The sequence below is a fragment of the Sphaerodactylus townsendi genome, linkage group LG02, assembly GCF_021028975.2.
Source record: "Sphaerodactylus townsendi isolate TG3544 linkage group LG02, MPM_Stown_v2.3, whole genome shotgun sequence".
Taxonomy (NCBI): Eukaryota; Metazoa; Chordata; class Lepidosauria; order Squamata; family Sphaerodactylidae; genus Sphaerodactylus; species Sphaerodactylus townsendi.
The window spans coordinates 16,506,279-16,526,243 of NC_059426.1; the positions used below are offsets into that span (position 1 = coordinate 16,506,279).

Consider the following 19,965-nt stretch of genomic DNA (forward strand, 5'->3'; position numbering starts at 1 on the left):
CCCCCCACCCCCCCCCCCCCCCACCCCCCCCCCCCCCCACCCCCCCCCCCCCCCACCCCCCCCCCCCCCCACCCCCCCCCCCCCCCACCCCCCCCCCCCCCCACCCCCCCCCCCCCCCACCCCCCCCCCCCCCCACCCCCCCCCCCCCCCACCCCCCCCCCCCCCCACCCCCCCCCCCCCCCACCCCCCCCCCCCCCCACCCCCCCCCCCCCCCACCCCCCCCCCCCCCCACCCCCCCCCCCCCCCACCCCCCCCCCCCCCCACCCCCCCCCCCCCCCACCCCCCCCCCCCCCCACCCCCCCCCCCCCCCACCCCCCCCCCCCCCCACCCCCCCCCCCCCCCACCCCCCCCCCCCCCCACCCCCCCCCCCCCCCACCCCCCCCCCCCCCCACCCCCCCCCCCCCCCACCCCCCCCCCCCCCCACCCCCCCCCCCCCCCACCCCCCCCCCCCCCCACCCCCCCCCCCCCCCACCCCCCCCCCCCCCCACCCCCCCCCCCCCCCACCCCCCCCCCCCCCCACCCCCCCCCCCCCCCACCCCCCCCCCCCCCCACCCCCCCCCCCCCCCACCCCCCCCCCCCCCCACCCCCCCCCCCCCCCACCCCCCCCCCCCCCCACCCCCCCCCCCCCCCACCCCCCCCCCCCCCCACCCCCCCCCCCCCCCACCCCCCCCCCCCCCCACCCCCCCCCCCCCCCACCCCCCCCCCCCCCCACCCCCCCCCCCCCCCACCCCCCCCCCCCCCCACCCCCCCCCCCCCCCACCCCCCCCCCCCCCCACCCCCCCCCCCCCCCACCCCCCCCCCCCCCCACCCCCCCCCCCCCCCACCCCCCCCCCCCCCCACCCCCCCCCCCCCCCACCCCCCCCCCCCCCCACCCCCCCCCCCCCCCACCCCCCCCCCCCCCCACCCCCCCCCCCCCCCACCCCCCCCCCCCCCCACCCCCCCCCCCCCCCACCCCCCCCCCCCCCCACCCCCCCCCCCCCCCACCCCCCCCCCCCCCCACCCCCCCCCCCCCCCACCCCCCCCCCCCCCCACCCCCCCCCCCCCCCACCCCCCCCCCCCCCCACCCCCCCCCCCCCCCACCCCCCCCCCCCCCCACCCCCCCCCCCCCCCACCCCCCCCCCCCCCCACCCCCCCCCCCCCCCACCCCCCCCCCCCCCCACCCCCCCCCCCCCCCACCCCCCCCCCCCCCCACCCCCCCCCCCCCCCACCCCCCCCCCCCCCCACCCCCCCCCCCCCCCACCCCCCCCCCCCCCCACCCCCCCCCCCCCCCACCCCCCCCCCCCCCCACCCCCCCCCCCCCCCACCCCCCCCCCCCCCCACCCCCCCCCCCCCCCACCCCCCCCCCCCCCCACCCCCCCCCCCCCCCACCCCCCCCCCCCCCCACCCCCCCCCCCCCCCACCCCCCCCCCCCCCCACCCCCCCCCCCCCCCACCCCCCCCCCCCCCCACCCCCCCCCCCCCCCACCCCCCCCCCCCCCCACCCCCCCCCCCCCCCACCCCCCCCCCCCCCCACCCCCCCCCCCCCCCACCCCCCCCCCCCCCCACCCCCCCCCCCCCCCACCCCCCCCCCCCCCCACCCCCCCCCCCCCCCACCCCCCCCCCCCCCCACCCCCCCCCCCCCCCACCCCCCCCCCCCCCCACCCCCCCCCCCCCCCACCCCCCCCCCCCCCCACCCCCCCCCCCCCCCACCCCCCCCCCCCCCCACCCCCCCCCCCCCCCACCCCCCCCCCCCCCCACCCCCCCCCCCCCCCACCCCCCCCCCCCCCCACCCCCCCCCCCCCCCACCCCCCCCCCCCCCCACCCCCCCCCCCCCCCACCCCCCCCCCCCCCCACCCCCCCCCCCCCCCACCCCCCCCCCCCCCCACCCCCCCCCCCCCCCACCCCCCCCCCCCCCCACCCCCCCCCCCCCCCACCCCCCCCCCCCCCCACCCCCCCCCCCCCCCACCCCCCCCCCCCCCCACCCCCCCCCCCCCCCACCCCCCCCCCCCCCCACCCCCCCCCCCCCCCACCCCCCCCCCCCCCCACCCCCCCCCCCCCCCACCCCCCCCCCCCCCCACCCCCCCCCCCCCCCACCCCCCCCCCCCCCCACCCCCCCCCCCCCCCACCCCCCCCCCCCCCCACCCCCCCCCCCCCCCACCCCCCCCCCCCCCCACCCCCCCCCCCCCCCACCCCCCCCCCCCCCCACCCCCCCCCCCCCCCACCCCCCCCCCCCCCCACCCCCCCCCCCCCCCACCCCCCCCCCCCCCCACCCCCCCCCCCCCCCACCCCCCCCCCCCCCCACCCCCCCCCCCCCCCACCCCCCCCCCCCCCCACCCCCCCCCCCCCCCACCCCCCCCCCCCCCCACCCCCCCCCCCCCCCACCCCCCCCCCCCCCCACCCCCCCCCCCCCCCACCCCCCCCCCCCCCCACCCCCCCCCCCCCCCACCCCCCCCCCCCCCCACCCCCCCCCCCCCCCACCCCCCCCCCCCCCCACCCCCCCCCCCCCCCACCCCCCCCCCCCCCCACCCCCCCCCCCCCCCACCCCCCCCCCCCCCCACCCCCCCCCCCCCCCACCCCCCCCCCCCCCCACCCCCCCCCCCCCCCACCCCCCCCCCCCCCCACCCCCCCCCCCCCCCACCCCCCCCCCCCCCCACCCCCCCCCCCCCCCACCCCCCCCCCCCCCCACCCCCCCCCCCCCCCACCCCCCCCCCCCCCCACCCCCCCCCCCCCCCACCCCCCCCCCCCCCCACCCCCCCCCCCCCCCACCCCCCCCCCCCCCCACCCCCCCCCCCCCCCACCCCCCCCCCCCCCCACCCCCCCCCCCCCCCACCCCCCCCCCCCCCCACCCCCCCCCCCCCCCACCCCCCCCCCCCCCCACCCCCCCCCCCCCCCACCCCCCCCCCCCCCCACCCCCCCCCCCCCCCACCCCCCCCCCCCCCCACCCCCCCCCCCCCCCACCCCCCCCCCCCCCCACCCCCCCCCCCCCCCACCCCCCCCCCCCCCCACCCCCCCCCCCCCCCACCCCCCCCCCCCCCCACCCCCCCCCCCCCCCACCCCCCCCCCCCCCCACCCCCCCCCCCCCCCACCCCCCCCCCCCCCCACCCCCCCCCCCCCCCACCCCCCCCCCCCCCCACCCCCCCCCCCCCCCACCCCCCCCCCCCCCCACCCCCCCCCCCCCCCACCCCCCCCCCCCCCCACCCCCCCCCCCCCCCACCCCCCCCCCCCCCCACCCCCCCCCCCCCCCACCCCCCCCCCCCCCCACCCCCCCCCCCCCCCACCCCCCCCCCCCCCCACCCCCCCCCCCCCCCACCCCCCCCCCCCCCCACCCCCCCCCCCCCCCACCCCCCCCCCCCCCCACCCCCCCCCCCCCCCACCCCCCCCCCCCCCCACCCCCCCCCCCCCCCACCCCCCCCCCCCCCCACCCCCCCCCCCCCCCACCCCCCCCCCCCCCCACCCCCCCCCCCCCCCACCCCCCCCCCCCCCCACCCCCCCCCCCCCCCACCCCCCCCCCCCCCCACCCCCCCCCCCCCCCACCCCCCCCCCCCCCCACCCCCCCCCCCCCCCACCCCCCCCCCCCCCCACCCCCCCCCCCCCCCACCCCCCCCCCCCCCCACCCCCCCCCCCCCCCACCCCCCCCCCCCCCCACCCCCCCCCCCCCCCACCCCCCCCCCCCCCCACCCCCCCCCCCCCCCACCCCCCCCCCCCCCCACCCCCCCCCCCCCCCACCCCCCCCCCCCCCCACCCCCCCCCCCCCCCACCCCCCCCCCCCCCCACCCCCCCCCCCCCCCACCCCCCCCCCCCCCCACCCCCCCCCCCCCCCACCCCCCCCCCCCCCCACCCCCCCCCCCCCCCACCCCCCCCCCCCCCCACCCCCCCCCCCCCCCACCCCCCCCCCCCCCCACCCCCCCCCCCCCCCACCCCCCCCCCCCCCCACCCCCCCCCCCCCCCACCCCCCCCCCCCCCCACCCCCCCCCCCCCCCACCCCCCCCCCCCCCCACCCCCCCCCCCCCCCACCCCCCCCCCCCCCCACCCCCCCCCCCCCCCACCCCCCCCCCCCCCCACCCCCCCCCCCCCCCACCCCCCCCCCCCCCCACCCCCCCCCCCCCCCACCCCCCCCCCCCCCCACCCCCCCCCCCCCCCACCCCCCCCCCCCCCCACCCCCCCCCCCCCCCACCCCCCCCCCCCCCCACCCCCCCCCCCCCCCACCCCCCCCCCCCCCCACCCCCCCCCCCCCCCACCCCCCCCCCCCCCCACCCCCCCCCCCCCCCACCCCCCCCCCCCCCCACCCCCCCCCCCCCCCACCCCCCCCCCCCCCCACCCCCCCCCCCCCCCACCCCCCCCCCCCCCCACCCCCCCCCCCCCCCACCCCCCCCCCCCCCCACCCCCCCCCCCCCCCACCCCCCCCCCCCCCCACCCCCCCCCCCCCCCACCCCCCCCCCCCCCCACCCCCCCCCCCCCCCACCCCCCCCCCCCCCCACCCCCCCCCCCCCCCACCCCCCCCCCCCCCCACCCCCCCCCCCCCCCACCCCCCCCCCCCCCCACCCCCCCCCCCCCCCACCCCCCCCCCCCCCCACCCCCCCCCCCCCCCACCCCCCCCCCCCCCCACCCCCCCCCCCCCCCACCCCCCCCCCCCCCCACCCCCCCCCCCCCCCACCCCCCCCCCCCCCCACCCCCCCCCCCCCCCACCCCCCCCCCCCCCCACCCCCCCCCCCCCCCACCCCCCCCCCCCCCCACCCCCCCCCCCCCCCACCCCCCCCCCCCCCCACCCCCCCCCCCCCCCACCCCCCCCCCCCCCCACCCCCCCCCCCCCCCACCCCCCCCCCCCCCCACCCCCCCCCCCCCCCACCCCCCCCCCCCCCCACCCCCCCCCCCCCCCACCCCCCCCCCCCCCCACCCCCCCCCCCCCCCACCCCCCCCCCCCCCCACCCCCCCCCCCCCCCACCCCCCCCCCCCCCCACCCCCCCCCCCCCCCACCCCCCCCCCCCCCCACCCCCCCCCCCCCCCACCCCCCCCCCCCCCCACCCCCCCCCCCCCCCACCCCCCCCCCCCCCCACCCCCCCCCCCCCCCACCCCCCCCCCCCCCCACCCCCCCCCCCCCCCACCCCCCCCCCCCCCCACCCCCCCCCCCCCCCACCCCCCCCCCCCCCCACCCCCCCCCCCCCCCACCCCCCCCCCCCCCCACCCCCCCCCCCCCCCACCCCCCCCCCCCCCCACCCCCCCCCCCCCCCACCCCCCCCCCCCCCCACCCCCCCCCCCCCCCACCCCCCCCCCCCCCCACCCCCCCCCCCCCCCACCCCCCCCCCCCCCCACCCCCCCCCCCCCCCACCCCCCCCCCCCCCCACCCCCCCCCCCCCCCACCCCCCCCCCCCCCCACCCCCCCCCCCCCCCACCCCCCCCCCCCCCCACCCCCCCCCCCCCCCACCCCCCCCCCCCCCCACCCCCCCCCCCCCCCACCCCCCCCCCCCCCCACCCCCCCCCCCCCCCACCCCCCCCCCCCCCCACCCCCCCCCCCCCCCACCCCCCCCCCCCCCCACCCCCCCCCCCCCCCACCCCCCCCCCCCCCCACCCCCCCCCCCCCCCACCCCCCCCCCCCCCCACCCCCCCCCCCCCCCACCCCCCCCCCCCCCCACCCCCCCCCCCCCCCACCCCCCCCCCCCCCCACCCCCCCCCCCCCCCACCCCCCCCCCCCCCCACCCCCCCCCCCCCCCACCCCCCCCCCCCCCCACCCCCCCCCCCCCCCACCCCCCCCCCCCCCCACCCCCCCCCCCCCCCACCCCCCCCCCCCCCCACCCCCCCCCCCCCCCACCCCCCCCCCCCCCCACCCCCCCCCCCCCCCACCCCCCCCCCCCCCCACCCCCCCCCCCCCCCACCCCCCCCCCCCCCCACCCCCCCCCCCCCCCACCCCCCCCCCCCCCCACCCCCCCCCCCCCCCACCCCCCCCCCCCCCCACCCCCCCCCCCCCCCACCCCCCCCCCCCCCCACCCCCCCCCCCCCCCACCCCCCCCCCCCCCCACCCCCCCCCCCCCCCACCCCCCCCCCCCCCCACCCCCCCCCCCCCCCACCCCCCCCCCCCCCCACCCCCCCCCCCCCCCACCCCCCCCCCCCCCCACCCCCCCCCCCCCCCACCCCCCCCCCCCCCCACCCCCCCCCCCCCCCACCCCCCCCCCCCCCCACCCCCCCCCCCCCCCACCCCCCCCCCCCCCCACCCCCCCCCCCCCCCACCCCCCCCCCCCCCCACCCCCCCCCCCCCCCACCCCCCCCCCCCCCCACCCCCCCCCCCCCCCACCCCCCCCCCCCCCCACCCCCCCCCCCCCCCACCCCCCCCCCCCCCCACCCCCCCCCCCCCCCACCCCCCCCCCCCCCCACCCCCCCCCCCCCCCACCCCCCCCCCCCCCCACCCCCCCCCCCCCCCACCCCCCCCCCCCCCCACCCCCCCCCCCCCCCACCCCCCCCCCCCCCCACCCCCCCCCCCCCCCACCCCCCCCCCCCCCCACCCCCCCCCCCCCCCACCCCCCCCCCCCCCCACCCCCCCCCCCCCCCACCCCCCCCCCCCCCCACCCCCCCCCCCCCCCACCCCCCCCCCCCCCCACCCCCCCCCCCCCCCACCCCCCCCCCCCCCCACCCCCCCCCCCCCCCACCCCCCCCCCCCCCCACCCCCCCCCCCCCCCACCCCCCCCCCCCCCCACCCCCCCCCCCCCCCACCCCCCCCCCCCCCCACCCCCCCCCCCCCCCACCCCCCCCCCCCCCCACCCCCCCCCCCCCCCACCCCCCCCCCCCCCCACCCCCCCCCCCCCCCACCCCCCCCCCCCCCCACCCCCCCCCCCCCCCACCCCCCCCCCCCCCCACCCCCCCCCCCCCCCACCCCCCCCCCCCCCCACCCCCCCCCCCCCCCACCCCCCCCCCCCCCCACCCCCCCCCCCCCCCACCCCCCCCCCCCCCCACCCCCCCCCCCCCCCACCCCCCCCCCCCCCCACCCCCCCCCCCCCCCACCCCCCCCCCCCCCCACCCCCCCCCCCCCCCACCCCCCCCCCCCCCCACCCCCCCCCCCCCCCACCCCCCCCCCCCCCCACCCCCCCCCCCCCCCACCCCCCCCCCCCCCCACCCCCCCCCCCCCCCACCCCCCCCCCCCCCCACCCCCCCCCCCCCCCACCCCCCCCCCCCCCCACCCCCCCCCCCCCCCACCCCCCCCCCCCCCCACCCCCCCCCCCCCCCACCCCCCCCCCCCCCCACCCCCCCCCCCCCCCACCCCCCCCCCCCCCCACCCCCCCCCCCCCCCACCCCCCCCCCCCCCCACCCCCCCCCCCCCCCACCCCCCCCCCCCCCCACCCCCCCCCCCCCCCACCCCCCCCCCCCCCCACCCCCCCCCCCCCCCACCCCCCCCCCCCCCCACCCCCCCCCCCCCCCACCCCCCCCCCCCCCCACCCCCCCCCCCCCCCACCCCCCCCCCCCCCCACCCCCCCCCCCCCCCACCCCCCCCCCCCCCCACCCCCCCCCCCCCCCACCCCCCCCCCCCCCCACCCCCCCCCCCCCCCACCCCCCCCCCCCCCCACCCCCCCCCCCCCCCACCCCCCCCCCCCCCCACCCCCCCCCCCCCCCACCCCCCCCCCCCCCCACCCCCCCCCCCCCCCACCCCCCCCCCCCCCCACCCCCCCCCCCCCCCACCCCCCCCCCCCCCCACCCCCCCCCCCCCCCACCCCCCCCCCCCCCCACCCCCCCCCCCCCCCACCCCCCCCCCCCCCCACCCCCCCCCCCCCCCACCCCCCCCCCCCCCCACCCCCCCCCCCCCCCACCCCCCCCCCCCCCCACCCCCCCCCCCCCCCACCCCCCCCCCCCCCCACCCCCCCCCCCCCCCACCCCCCCCCCCCCCCACCCCCCCCCCCCCCCACCCCCCCCCCCCCCCACCCCCCCCCCCCCCCACCCCCCCCCCCCCCCACCCCCCCCCCCCCCCACCCCCCCCCCCCCCCACCCCCCCCCCCCCCCACCCCCCCCCCCCCCCACCCCCCCCCCCCCCCACCCCCCCCCCCCCCCACCCCCCCCCCCCCCCACCCCCCCCCCCCCCCACCCCCCCCCCCCCCCACCCCCCCCCCCCCCCACCCCCCCCCCCCCCCACCCCCCCCCCCCCCCACCCCCCCCCCCCCCCACCCCCCCCCCCCCCCACCCCCCCCCCCCCCCACCCCCCCCCCCCCCCACCCCCCCCCCCCCCCACCCCCCCCCCCCCCCACCCCCCCCCCCCCCCACCCCCCCCCCCCCCCACCCCCCCCCCCCCCCACCCCCCCCCCCCCCCACCCCCCCCCCCCCCCACCCCCCCCCCCCCCCACCCCCCCCCCCCCCCACCCCCCCCCCCCCCCACCCCCCCCCCCCCCCACCCCCCCCCCCCCCCACCCCCCCCCCCCCCCACCCCCCCCCCCCCCCACCCCCCCCCCCCCCCACCCCCCCCCCCCCCCACCCCCCCCCCCCCCCACCCCCCCCCCCCCCCACCCCCCCCCCCCCCCACCCCCCCCCCCCCCCACCCCCCCCCCCCCCCACCCCCCCCCCCCCCCACCCCCCCCCCCCCCCACCCCCCCCCCCCCCCACCCCCCCCCCCCCCCACCCCCCCCCCCCCCCACCCCCCCCCCCCCCCACCCCCCCCCCCCCCCACCCCCCCCCCCCCCCACCCCCCCCCCCCCCCACCCCCCCCCCCCCCCACCCCCCCCCCCCCCCACCCCCCCCCCCCCCCACCCCCCCCCCCCCCCACCCCCCCCCCCCCCCACCCCCCCCCCCCCCCACCCCCCCCCCCCCCCACCCCCCCCCCCCCCCACCCCCCCCCCCCCCCACCCCCCCCCCCCCCCACCCCCCCCCCCCCCCACCCCCCCCCCCCCCCACCCCCCCCCCCCCCCACCCCCCCCCCCCCCCACCCCCCCCCCCCCCCACCCCCCCCCCCCCCCACCCCCCCCCCCCCCCACCCCCCCCCCCCCCCACCCCCCCCCCCCCCCACCCCCCCCCCCCCCCACCCCCCCCCCCCCCCACCCCCCCCCCCCCCCACCCCCCCCCCCCCCCACCCCCCCCCCCCCCCACCCCCCCCCCCCCCCACCCCCCCCCCCCCCCACCCCCCCCCCCCCCCACCCCCCCCCCCCCCCACCCCCCCCCCCCCCCACCCCCCCCCCCCCCCACCCCCCCCCCCCCCCACCCCCCCCCCCCCCCACCCCCCCCCCCCCCCACCCCCCCCCCCCCCCACCCCCCCCCCCCCCCACCCCCCCCCCCCCCCACCCCCCCCCCCCCCCACCCCCCCCCCCCCCCACCCCCCCCCCCCCCCACCCCCCCCCCCCCCCACCCCCCCCCCCCCCCACCCCCCCCCCCCCCCACCCCCCCCCCCCCCCACCCCCCCCCCCCCCCACCCCCCCCCCCCCCCACCCCCCCCCCCCCCCACCCCCCCCCCCCCCCACCCCCCCCCCCCCCCACCCCCCCCCCCCCCCACCCCCCCCCCCCCCCACCCCCCCCCCCCCCCACCCCCCCCCCCCCCCACCCCCCCCCCCCCCCACCCCCCCCCCCCCCCACCCCCCCCCCCCCCCACCCCCCCCCCCCCCCACCCCCCCCCCCCCCCACCCCCCCCCCCCCCCACCCCCCCCCCCCCCCACCCCCCCCCCCCCCCACCCCCCCCCCCCCCCACCCCCCCCCCCCCCCACCCCCCCCCCCCCCCACCCCCCCCCCCCCCCACCCCCCCCCCCCCCCACCCCCCCCCCCCCCCACCCCCCCCCCCCCCCACCCCCCCCCCCCCCCACCCCCCCCCCCCCCCACCCCCCCCCCCCCCCACCCCCCCCCCCCCCCACCCCCCCCCCCCCCCACCCCCCCCCCCCCCCACCCCCCCCCCCCCCCACCCCCCCCCCCCCCCACCCCCCCCCCCCCCCACCCCCCCCCCCCCCCACCCCCCCCCCCCCCCACCCCCCCCCCCCCCCACCCCCCCCCCCCCCCACCCCCCCCCCCCCCCACCCCCCCCCCCCCCCACCCCCCCCCCCCCCCACCCCCCCCCCCCCCCACCCCCCCCCCCCCCCACCCCCCCCCCCCCCCACCCCCCCCCCCCCCCACCCCCCCCCCCCCCCACCCCCCCCCCCCCCCACCCCCCCCCCCCCCCACCCCCCCCCCCCCCCACCCCCCCCCCCCCCCACCCCCCCCCCCCCCCACCCCCCCCCCCCCCCACCCCCCCCCCCCCCCACCCCCCCCCCCCCCCACCCCCCCCCCCCCCCACCCCCCCCCCCCCCCACCCCCCCCCCCCCCCACCCCCCCCCCCCCCCACCCCCCCCCCCCCCCACCCCCCCCCCCCCCCACCCCCCCCCCCCCCCACCCCCCCCCCCCCCCACCCCCCCCCCCCCCCACCCCCCCCCCCCCCCACCCCCCCCCCCCCCCACCCCCCCCCCCCCCCACCCCCCCCCCCCCCCACCCCCCCCCCCCCCCACCCCCCCCCCCCCCCACCCCCCCCCCCCCCCACCCCCCCCCCCCCCCACCCCCCCCCCCCCCCACCCCCCCCCCCCCCCACCCCCCCCCCCCCCCACCCCCCCCCCCCCCCACCCCCCCCCCCCCCCACCCCCCCCCCCCCCCACCCCCCCCCCCCCCCACCCCCCCCCCCCCCCACCCCCCCCCCCCCCCACCCCCCCCCCCCCCCACCCCCCCCCCCCCCCACCCCCCCCCCCCCCCACCCCCCCCCCCCCCCACCCCCCCCCCCCCCCACCCCCCCCCCCCCCCACCCCCCCCCCCCCCCACCCCCCCCCCCCCCCACCCCCCCCCCCCCCCACCCCCCCCCCCCCCCACCCCCCCCCCCCCCCACCCCCCCCCCCCCCCACCCCCCCCCCCCCCCACCCCCCCCCCCCCCCACCCCCCCCCCCCCCCACCCCCCCCCCCCCCCACCCCCCCCCCCCCCCACCCCCCCCCCCCCCCACCCCCCCCCCCCCCCACCCCCCCCCCCCCCCACCCCCCCCCCCCCCCACCCCCCCCCCCCCCCACCCCCCCCCCCCCCCACCCCCCCCCCCCCCCACCCCCCCCCCCCCCCACCCCCCCCCCCCCCCACCCCCCCCCCCCCCCACCCCCCCCCCCCCCCACCCCCCCCCCCCCCCACCCCCCCCCCCCCCCACCCCCCCCCCCCCCCACCCCCCCCCCCCCCCACCCCCCCCCCCCCCCACCCCCCCCCCCCCCCACCCCCCCCCCCCCCCACCCCCCCCCCCCCCCACCCCCCCCCCCCCCCACCCCCCCCCCCCCCCACCCCCCCCCCCCCCCACCCCCCCCCCCCCCCACCCCCCCCCCCCCCCACCCCCCCCCCCCCCCACCCCCCCCCCCCCCCACCCCCCCCCCCCCCCACCCCCCCCCCCCCCCACCCCCCCCCCCCCCCACCCCCCCCCCCCCCCACCCCCCCCCCCCCCCACCCCCCCCCCCCCCCACCCCCCCCCCCCCCCACCCCCCCCCCCCCCCACCCCCCCCCCCCCCCACCCCCCCCCCCCCCCACCCCCCCCCCCCCCCACCCCCCCCCCCCCCCACCCCCCCCCCCCCCCACCCCCCCCCCCCCCCACCCCCCCCCCCCCCCACCCCCCCCCCCCCCCACCCCCCCCCCCCCCCACCCCCCCCCCCCCCCACCCCCCCCCCCCCCCACCCCCCCCCCCCCCCACCCCCCCCCCCCCCCACCCCCCCCCCCCCCCACCCCCCCCCCCCCCCACCCCCCCCCCCCCCCACCCCCCCCCCCCCCCACCCCCCCCCCCCCCCACCCCCCCCCCCCCCCACCCCCCCCCCCCCCCACCCCCCCCCCCCCCCACCCCCCCCCCCCCCCACCCCCCCCCCCCCCCACCCCCCCCCCCCCCCACCCCCCCCCCCCCCCACCCCCCCCCCCCCCCACCCCCCCCCCCCCCCACCCCCCCCCCCCCCCACCCCCCCCCCCCCCCACCCCCCCCCCCCCCCACCCCCCCCCCCCCCCACCCCCCCCCCCCCCCACCCCCCCCCCCCCCCACCCCCCCCCCCCCCCACCCCCCCCCCCCCCCACCCCCCCCCCCCCCCACCCCCCCCCCCCCCCACCCCCCCCCCCCCCCACCCCCCCCCCCCCCCACCCCCCCCCCCCCCCACCCCCCCCCCCCCCCACCCCCCCCCCCCCCCACCCCCCCCCCCCCCCACCCCCCCCCCCCCCCACCCCCCCCCCCCCCCACCCCCCCCCCCCCCCACCCCCCCCCCCCCCCACCCCCCCCCCCCCCCACCCCCCCCCCCCCCCACCCCCCCCCCCCCCCACCCCCCCCCCCCCCCACCCCCCCCCCCCCCCACCCCCCCCCCCCCCCACCCCCCCCCCCCCCCACCCCCCCCCCCCCCCACCCCCCCCCCCCCCCACCCCCCCCCCCCCCCACCCCCCCCCCCCCCCACCCCCCCCCCCCCCCACCCCCCCCCCCCCCCACCCCCCCCCCCCCCCACCCCCCCCCCCCCCCACCCCCCCCCCCCCCCACCCCCCCCCCCCCCCACCCCCCCCCCCCCCCACCCCCCCCCCCCCCCACCCCCCCCCCCCCCCACCCCCCCCCCCCCCCACCCCCCCCCCCCCCCACCCCCCCCCCCCCCCACCCCCCCCCCCCCCCACCCCCCCCCCCCCCCACCCCCCCCCCCCCCCACCCCCCCCCCCCCCCACCCCCCCCCCCCCCCACCCCCCCCCCCCCCCACCCCCCCCCCCCCCCACCCCCCCCCCCCCCCACCCCCCCCCCCCCCCACCCCCCCCCCCCCCCACCCCCCCCCCCCCCCACCCCCCCCCCCCCCCACCCCCCCCCCCCCCCACCCCCCCCCCCCCCCACCCCCCCCCCCCCCCACCCCCCCCCCCCCCCACCCCCCCCCCCCCCCACCCCCCCCCCCCCCCACCCCCCCCCCCCCCCACCCCCCCCCCCCCCCACCCCCCCCCCCCCCCACCCCCCCCCCCCCCCACCCCCCCCCCCCCCCACCCCCCCCCCCCCCCACCCCCCCCCCCCCCCACCCCCCCCCCCCCCCACCCCCCCCCCCCCCCACCCCCCCCCCCCCCCACCCCCCCCCCCCCCCACCCCCCCCCCCCCCCACCCCCCCCCCCCCCCACCCCCCCCCCCCCCCACCCCCCCCCCCCCCCACCCCCCCCCCCCCCCACCCCCCCCCCCCCCCACCCCCCCCCCCCCCCACCCCCCCCCCCCCCCACCCCCCCCCCCCCCCACCCCCCCCCCCCCCCACCCCCCCCCCCCCCCACCCCCCCCCCCCCCCACCCCCCCCCCCCCCCACCCCCCCCCCCCCCCACCCCCCCCCCCCCCCACCCCCCCCCCCCCCCACCCCCCCCCCCCCCCACCCCCCCCCCCCCCCACCCCCCCCCCCCCCCACCCCCCCCCCCCCCCACCCCCCCCCCCCCCCACCCCCCCCCCCCCCCACCCCCCCCCCCCCCCACCCCCCCCCCCCCCCACCCCCCCCCCCCCCCACCCCCCCCCCCCCCCACCCCCCCCCCCCCCCACCCCCCCCCCCCCCCACCCCCCCCCCCCCCCACCCCCCCCCCCCCCCACCCCCCCCCCCCCCCACCCCCCCCCCCCCCCACCCCCCCCCCCCCCCACCCCCCCCCCCCCCCACCCCCCCCCCCCCCCACCCCCCCCCCCCCCCACCCCCCCCCCCCCCCACCCCCCCCCCCCCCCACCCCCCCCCCCCCCCACCCCCCCCCCCCCCCACCCCCCCCCCCCCCCACCCCCCCCCCCCCCCACCCCCCCCCCCCCCCACCCCCCCCCCCCCCCACCCCCCCCCCCCCCCACCCCCCCCCCCCCCCACCCCCCCCCCCCCCCACCCCCCCCCCCCCCCACCCCCCCCCCCCCCCACCCCCCCCCCCCCCCACCCCCCCCCCCCCCCACCCCCCCCCCCCCCCACCCCCCCCCCCCCCCACCCCCCCCCCCCCCCACCCCCCCCCCCCCCCACCCCCCCCCCCCCCCACCCCCCCCCCCCCCCACCCCCCCCCCCCCCCACCCCCCCCCCCCCCCACCCCCCCCCCCCCCCACCCCCCCCCCCCCCCACCCCCCCCCCCCCCCACCCCCCCCCCCCCCCACCCCCCCCCCCCCCCACCCCCCCCCCCCCCCACCCCCCCCCCCCCCCACCCCCCCCCCCCCCCACCCCCCCCCCCCCCCACCCCCCCCCCCCCCCACCCCCCCCCCCCCCCACCCCCCCCCCCCCCCACCCCCCCCCCCCCCCACCCCCCCCCCCCCCCACCCCCCCCCCCCCCCACCCCCCCCCCCCCCCACCCCCCCCCCCCCCCACCCCCCCCCCCCCCCACCCCCCCCCCCCCCCACCCCCCCCCCCCCCCACCCCCCCCCCCCCCCACCCCCCCCCCCCCCCACCCCCCCCCCCCCCCACCCCCCCCCCCCCCCACCCCCCCCCCCCCCCACCCCCCCCCCCCCCCACCCCCCCCCCCCCCCACCCCCCCCCCCCCCCACCCCCCCCCCCCCCCACCCCCCCCCCCCCCCACCCCCCCCCCCCCCCACCCCCCCCCCCCCCCACCCCCCCCCCCCCCCACCCCCCCCCCCCCCCACCCCCCCCCCCCCCCACCCCCCCCCCCCCCCACCCCCCCCCCCCCCCACCCCCCCCCCCCCCCACCCCCCCCCCCCCCCACCCCCCCCCCCCCCCACCCCCCCCCCCCCCCACCCCCCCATAACATCTGGAGTGCCCAAAGGTTCGTCACCACGGTGCTAGTGAATTTTCCAGAAGAAAACCAGGAGAAAAGATTCCTACAATACCTTTGAATATTGCGGTTTTCCATCTTCATAATGAATCTCCACATAATCAGAGGATAATAAATCACTACAAAGAAATGAGGGGAAAGGACAATAAATAAAGATGGCAGGTAAATATCCATAGGAAAAATATATGTAAAACTACAGAAGTATAATAACTTTTTGAAATAAATACAGTATTTTAAAAAATATGAGCCAACGAAAGACACGCAAAGAGAGATGCCAACAGGGAACTACTGAATTTATCAGTCTGACAGTATTAGCCAGGAGCTTAACATACCAGACAATTTTCTCAGCTTCTATATGTGTTAAATTGCATGGTATAAATAGTTTGAGTTATCCCAAAATAAAAATACTGTCAATGAACACTGAGTTTATCTGTATAGGTTTGAGTCTGAATAGCAATACTACAAATTAGACCCCTCTCTAGACTTTATGACCACATCAACTGGAGACCCACCAGCAGTATATCTCAGGTGTGCATAACCCCCTCTGTGCACCTGGTACGGGCAATCACCAATCTGTGTGAATTGGGTAATGCACAGATTTTCCTTGCACTTCCAGCTTCTTCTCAAAAGACCCGCTAACACACAGTGGCTAAGTATGAGAATCAGGATGAAGGGCAGAGCCTTCTGCAGAACAGAACCATACAAAGAAGAAATGAAAGAAGAAAAGGGAAGGAGGAAGAATGAAAGAATAGCTGTATAATTTGGAAGGAAGGAAGACACACAGCTAGCATTTCAACGAAAACTGCCTTTGCCAGTCACAGTGGAATGCAGAACTGTTAGTCAGGAAAAGCTACATATTCACCTCCAAAAAAACCAGCCATGTTGGCAACAGAATCACGAAGAAGGAAATCTGTGCTCCAAAAAAAATGGGGGAGGGCTGTGAAGGTCAGGCAATTGCTTGTGAAAGAAAGTGTAGGTCATTATGATTCTCCATCCAATAAACTGTTGTTTCTAAACAGTTTTACAGGGAAGTTCCTTAACACTTTCAGAGAAGTCACAGAAATACTGAAAATGAACATGTATTAATTTACTTAAGAACAGTGGTTCCCTAAGTGGGTGCTACCAGCCCCTGGATGCCATGGGATTATGGGGGGAGGGGGGGTTGATAAGAGGCCAGGGGTTATCAGGGGGGTACTGCAGGTAGGCCTCTTCAATAATGATGTTCACTTATGTGCAACTGACCAGGCTATGGCACCATGCTGGCAAATGGAAGTCCAAGTTCCCGAGTCTCCATGGTGTAATAACAAATTAACAGTGGAAACAACTGCGATTTTTAATAACTTCACCAGCATAGAACTACTTCGGTGGGCAGACCATGGTTGGAAAAACTGTCATCATTACATGTGTTTTGTCTGTCCTGCGTTTTTGACTGGATTGAGTTTTCGAAAGCATCATAGCGTTTTATACGGCAAACAATTCAATGCAAAGGCGCATTAAATGGCTGAAAATGTGGAAGATATGTTGTGCAACATACTAAGGATACCAGAATTTGAATTACAGCTGAATGAATCAACTTTGTCAGGCAATAAATCTTGGCTTTTTGCTTATATACACTTTGTAAAAGATGGACATTTGGCTCAAGAGTTATTTGTGAGGCAATTAAGAACAGGTGCTGAAGGGGAGTCAATATTTTGTATTGTTGAGCAATTCTTCATAGATAGGGAAATTCTGCTTACTAACACAGAATCATAGAGTTGGAAGAGACCACAAGGGCCACCAAGTCCAACCCCCTGCAATGCAGGAACACATAATCACAGTTCCTAGTGCAACTGATGGAACACCATCAATGTTGGAACTGATGGAACACCAGTGCAACTGATGGAACACTAGTGCAACTGATGGAACACCATCAACTGATGGAACACCATCAAGACCACTATGGCTGTGTTGCTTACTTGAAAAAAAAAAAACAATGCCAAATAGCTTTACTACTCACTATGCCATTCATCAAACACATCTGATTGCAAAAGGCGTCAGCTATCACCTGCACAAGCCATTACGTGCTGTCATTACTGCACTGAACAAAATGCTCTCTCTCAATGATCGACTATTCCAGGATGAAAATGTTTGCTGCTTCATGCTGAAGTTCACAGGCTATCAAAAGGCAGATGTAAGAGACACTTCTATGACCATTTTGACACTGCTGTAGTTTTTGAAGACACTAATGAAAATAACCGATTGAGTGAAGCTCAAAAAGAGGTCCGGAACGGCCCAGCTTAGGAATCAAAACTTGTTTCACGGAGAGCTGACCGTAAATAAATTTGCAGTTGTAAGGAAATTAGGTCAATCGTATTAAGGCCAAATTTGTCATCTCTACATTTATTTCAAAATTGACTCTATTCAAATCCAACATATGCATCATGAACTGTACCAATTTATAAGCTTGTCAGGGTTAGAAGAGAAAGATGGGATACAAAATGCTCCCCCCCTCCCAGCAGAAGTAGGTAGACACCATAGGACCCAAAAGGCGCATTCTAAAACAAAGATGGTCTAGCAAGCGAAGCTACAATTTTGCTTTTTTCTTTTGGTGACAGAATAGAAAAGAAAAAAACACTAAAAACACTAACTTTTAGACAGCCAATATGTCGCCATGATCCTTGAACCCAGTTTTTCTTCCAAGTCAACAGTTAAAACACATACTCCTACCAGGACTGTGCGATTGTTATATTTATGCCGTACAGGTCCATGATTTGCCGTAATGGTCCCCTACGTTATTCTCAAAGAACTGCGTCATACAGTGGCGTAGTGGTTAAAGATGCTTGCACTGCAGCTCACATATGGCCAGGAGTTGAATACTGCGGTCTATAAAGTCATCGCAGCAAACTTATGGTCAACTCAGCCATTCATCCATTCCTTAGTCGGTAAATGAGTACCTAGCACATAGCTAGGAGGTAAAGAATAGCCGGGGAAAGCAATGGCAAACTACCCCAAAAAAACAGCTTGCCTCTGAAATCACTGCTTGCAGTGGTACCCCAGGATCAAACACGACTGAAGGGGAAGCTTTACCTTTACCTACTCTCACAACAAATCCGGGACACCTGATCAAAGTTGCACCATAAGCTTTATGGTAGAGTGGGGGATCTGAACAACAGGGAAAACACAGGGTGAGTGAGAGAGATTTATTCCTCCTTTCCATCCACTGGGGTTGGAGGGAGGGAGTTTCCTTGCTCCCACACATTTGAATGTTTATCTTCCCATCCCCTCCTTCCTGCTGGTATGCGTATGTGCGCACAGTACATCTGGCAATCCTAGTACAAAGTGATTGACTCCACCTCCTGGGCCAATGACTTCATACTAGGGCTGCCAGATGCTTCCGACTAAAGCAATGGATGCACTTGATAAAAATATGTTGGCCTTTCTGTGTGTATGTGAGTGAGTGAGTGAGTGAGTGAGTGAGTGAGTGAGTGAGTGAGTGAGTAGGTGAAGGTACTGAGTGAGTGAGTGGCGGTGAGTGAATTGGTGAGTGGAGTGAGTGAATTAAAATCGGTCGGTGTCGGTTTACTACCGGAGACAGGGCGCGACAGACAGACAGACAGACGAACCGACAGAAACCGAGTGAGTGAGTGGAAGTGAGTGATTGAGTGGCGGAATTACAGAGTGAGTGAGTGAGTGAGTGAGAAATTTGGAAATTAAGTGAGTAGGTGAGTGGGTGAAAGGTGAGTGGGTGCAAGGTGAGTGGGTGAAAGGTGAGTGGGTGCAAGGTGAGTGGGTGCGTGCGTATCGTCGCGATGAAGATGGCGAATTGAAGTCACTACATGAGGAACTCCGACGCGTTAAATTATTCAGAAGTAATCTTCAATGAACTCAGTGGGTGCGCCGGAGGTAAATAGAGGGCGTTTCCGATGTTTACCGCTTCGAAACATCGATAATAACAATAGAGCATCCTGCACCGGTCACCGAGATGGCGCAGAAGGGTAAAAATACGAGGCATAAACTCCATCATAAATACGTATCATCATATCACCGGGGACATTAAGCAAAACGAAGCTTTCAAACTCTCGAGCGCTTCCATATGACCCCCAAGATCATAGCGTTTTCACTCTTCATTAGAAGACTTTAGTCCTGTCACCACCTACTTACACCGTCAGCTGGAAACAACATGGGAAGCCAACTGGTCAGTTATGAAAGACTTTTTCTTTCCAGCTTTCTTGAACTGAGCCAGCAGGCTTTCTCCAGAAATGTCCCACCTGGCCACTGAGTGGTGGATTTGGTTCTCTTCAAACCTTGTTGTCTGTGATGGAGAACAAGCAGACAGAGGTATTGCCACTGCGGGGGAAAGAAAGTGCACAGGGCATGGAGCTCGGCTGCACTGGTTGCAGGCCTTACAATCAGAAAATACTGGATTATTATAATTCCAGTATTTTCCCAGTTTATGTACTGGACAGAAAGGGAAAATACTGGATTGTCCAGTTTCAAAGTGGACAGCTGGAAATCTTATTCGTACTTGTCCCTAATTCCTGCAATGGACGTTTTCTGGTGGTGTCTACCAGCCTCTCAAAACTCCAACGGAGCCTGCAGGTTGGGGACCTCCACCTTGTAACACACTCACTCTGAATAGACACCAAGCCCACAGTGAAACAGCAAACTAGGCCACATCAAGCTAACCTAACACCTGATACAACAGACATTTTATTTATGTGACAAATTAGGGACCTGTTTAAACAGAACAAACAGAAATGTGAGGTGTGTTTGTGAATCAAAAGCCCTACACAAAAATTTTCTGAAAAGGAAAAGACTTTTAATTGACTTGAGTTAGATCCAGAGTCAAGTTTCCATCAGCAGTGGAGGGAGAGATTTCTGACAGTTTCCCCCTCTCTTGACAGACAACCCCCTCCACTCACCCACCCCCCATTAACTTCTCAGGTTGATCCTGAAGGTTCCATTTCACCAAGAAGCAGAATGTTGGGAATGCTCAGTAGACTGCAGGGGGAACAGAGAGGCAGGAAAAAGCCGCCCAGGTGATCTAAATTCCTTCTGTTAGGAGAAACCAAACTTTAAATCCAACCCCTTGCCTGTCATCTCCTCAGTCATCTCTACCCATTTCCACAAAGAAACATTTGGGCTCAATGAAACTACTTTTCTCCTAGGCCAGCGTGGTGTAGTGGTTAAGAGCAGGTACACTCTAATCTGGAGAACTGGGTTTGATTTCCTGCTCTGCCACTTGAGCTATGGAGGCTTATCTGGTGAACTAGATTAGTTTGTGCATTCCAGCACATGCCAGCTGGGTGACCTTGGGCTAGTTACAGTTCTTCGGAGCTCTCTCAGCTC

General features: G+C 80.2%; 1 protein-coding gene across 1 annotated transcript in view; it reads right to left on the bottom strand.

Annotated features, from left to right (window-relative positions):
- The window catches only part of ADAM23 (ADAM metallopeptidase domain 23), a 95,613-nt gene that overhangs the window by 52,829 nt on the left and 22,819 nt on the right, over positions 1-19,965 (bottom strand). The window contains exon 4 of the mRNA XM_048484451.1: positions 14,693-14,756. Coding sequence (XP_048340408.1) covers positions 14,693-14,756 — 64 coding nt within the window. The remainder of the gene's footprint in view (positions 1-14,692; positions 14,757-19,965) is intronic.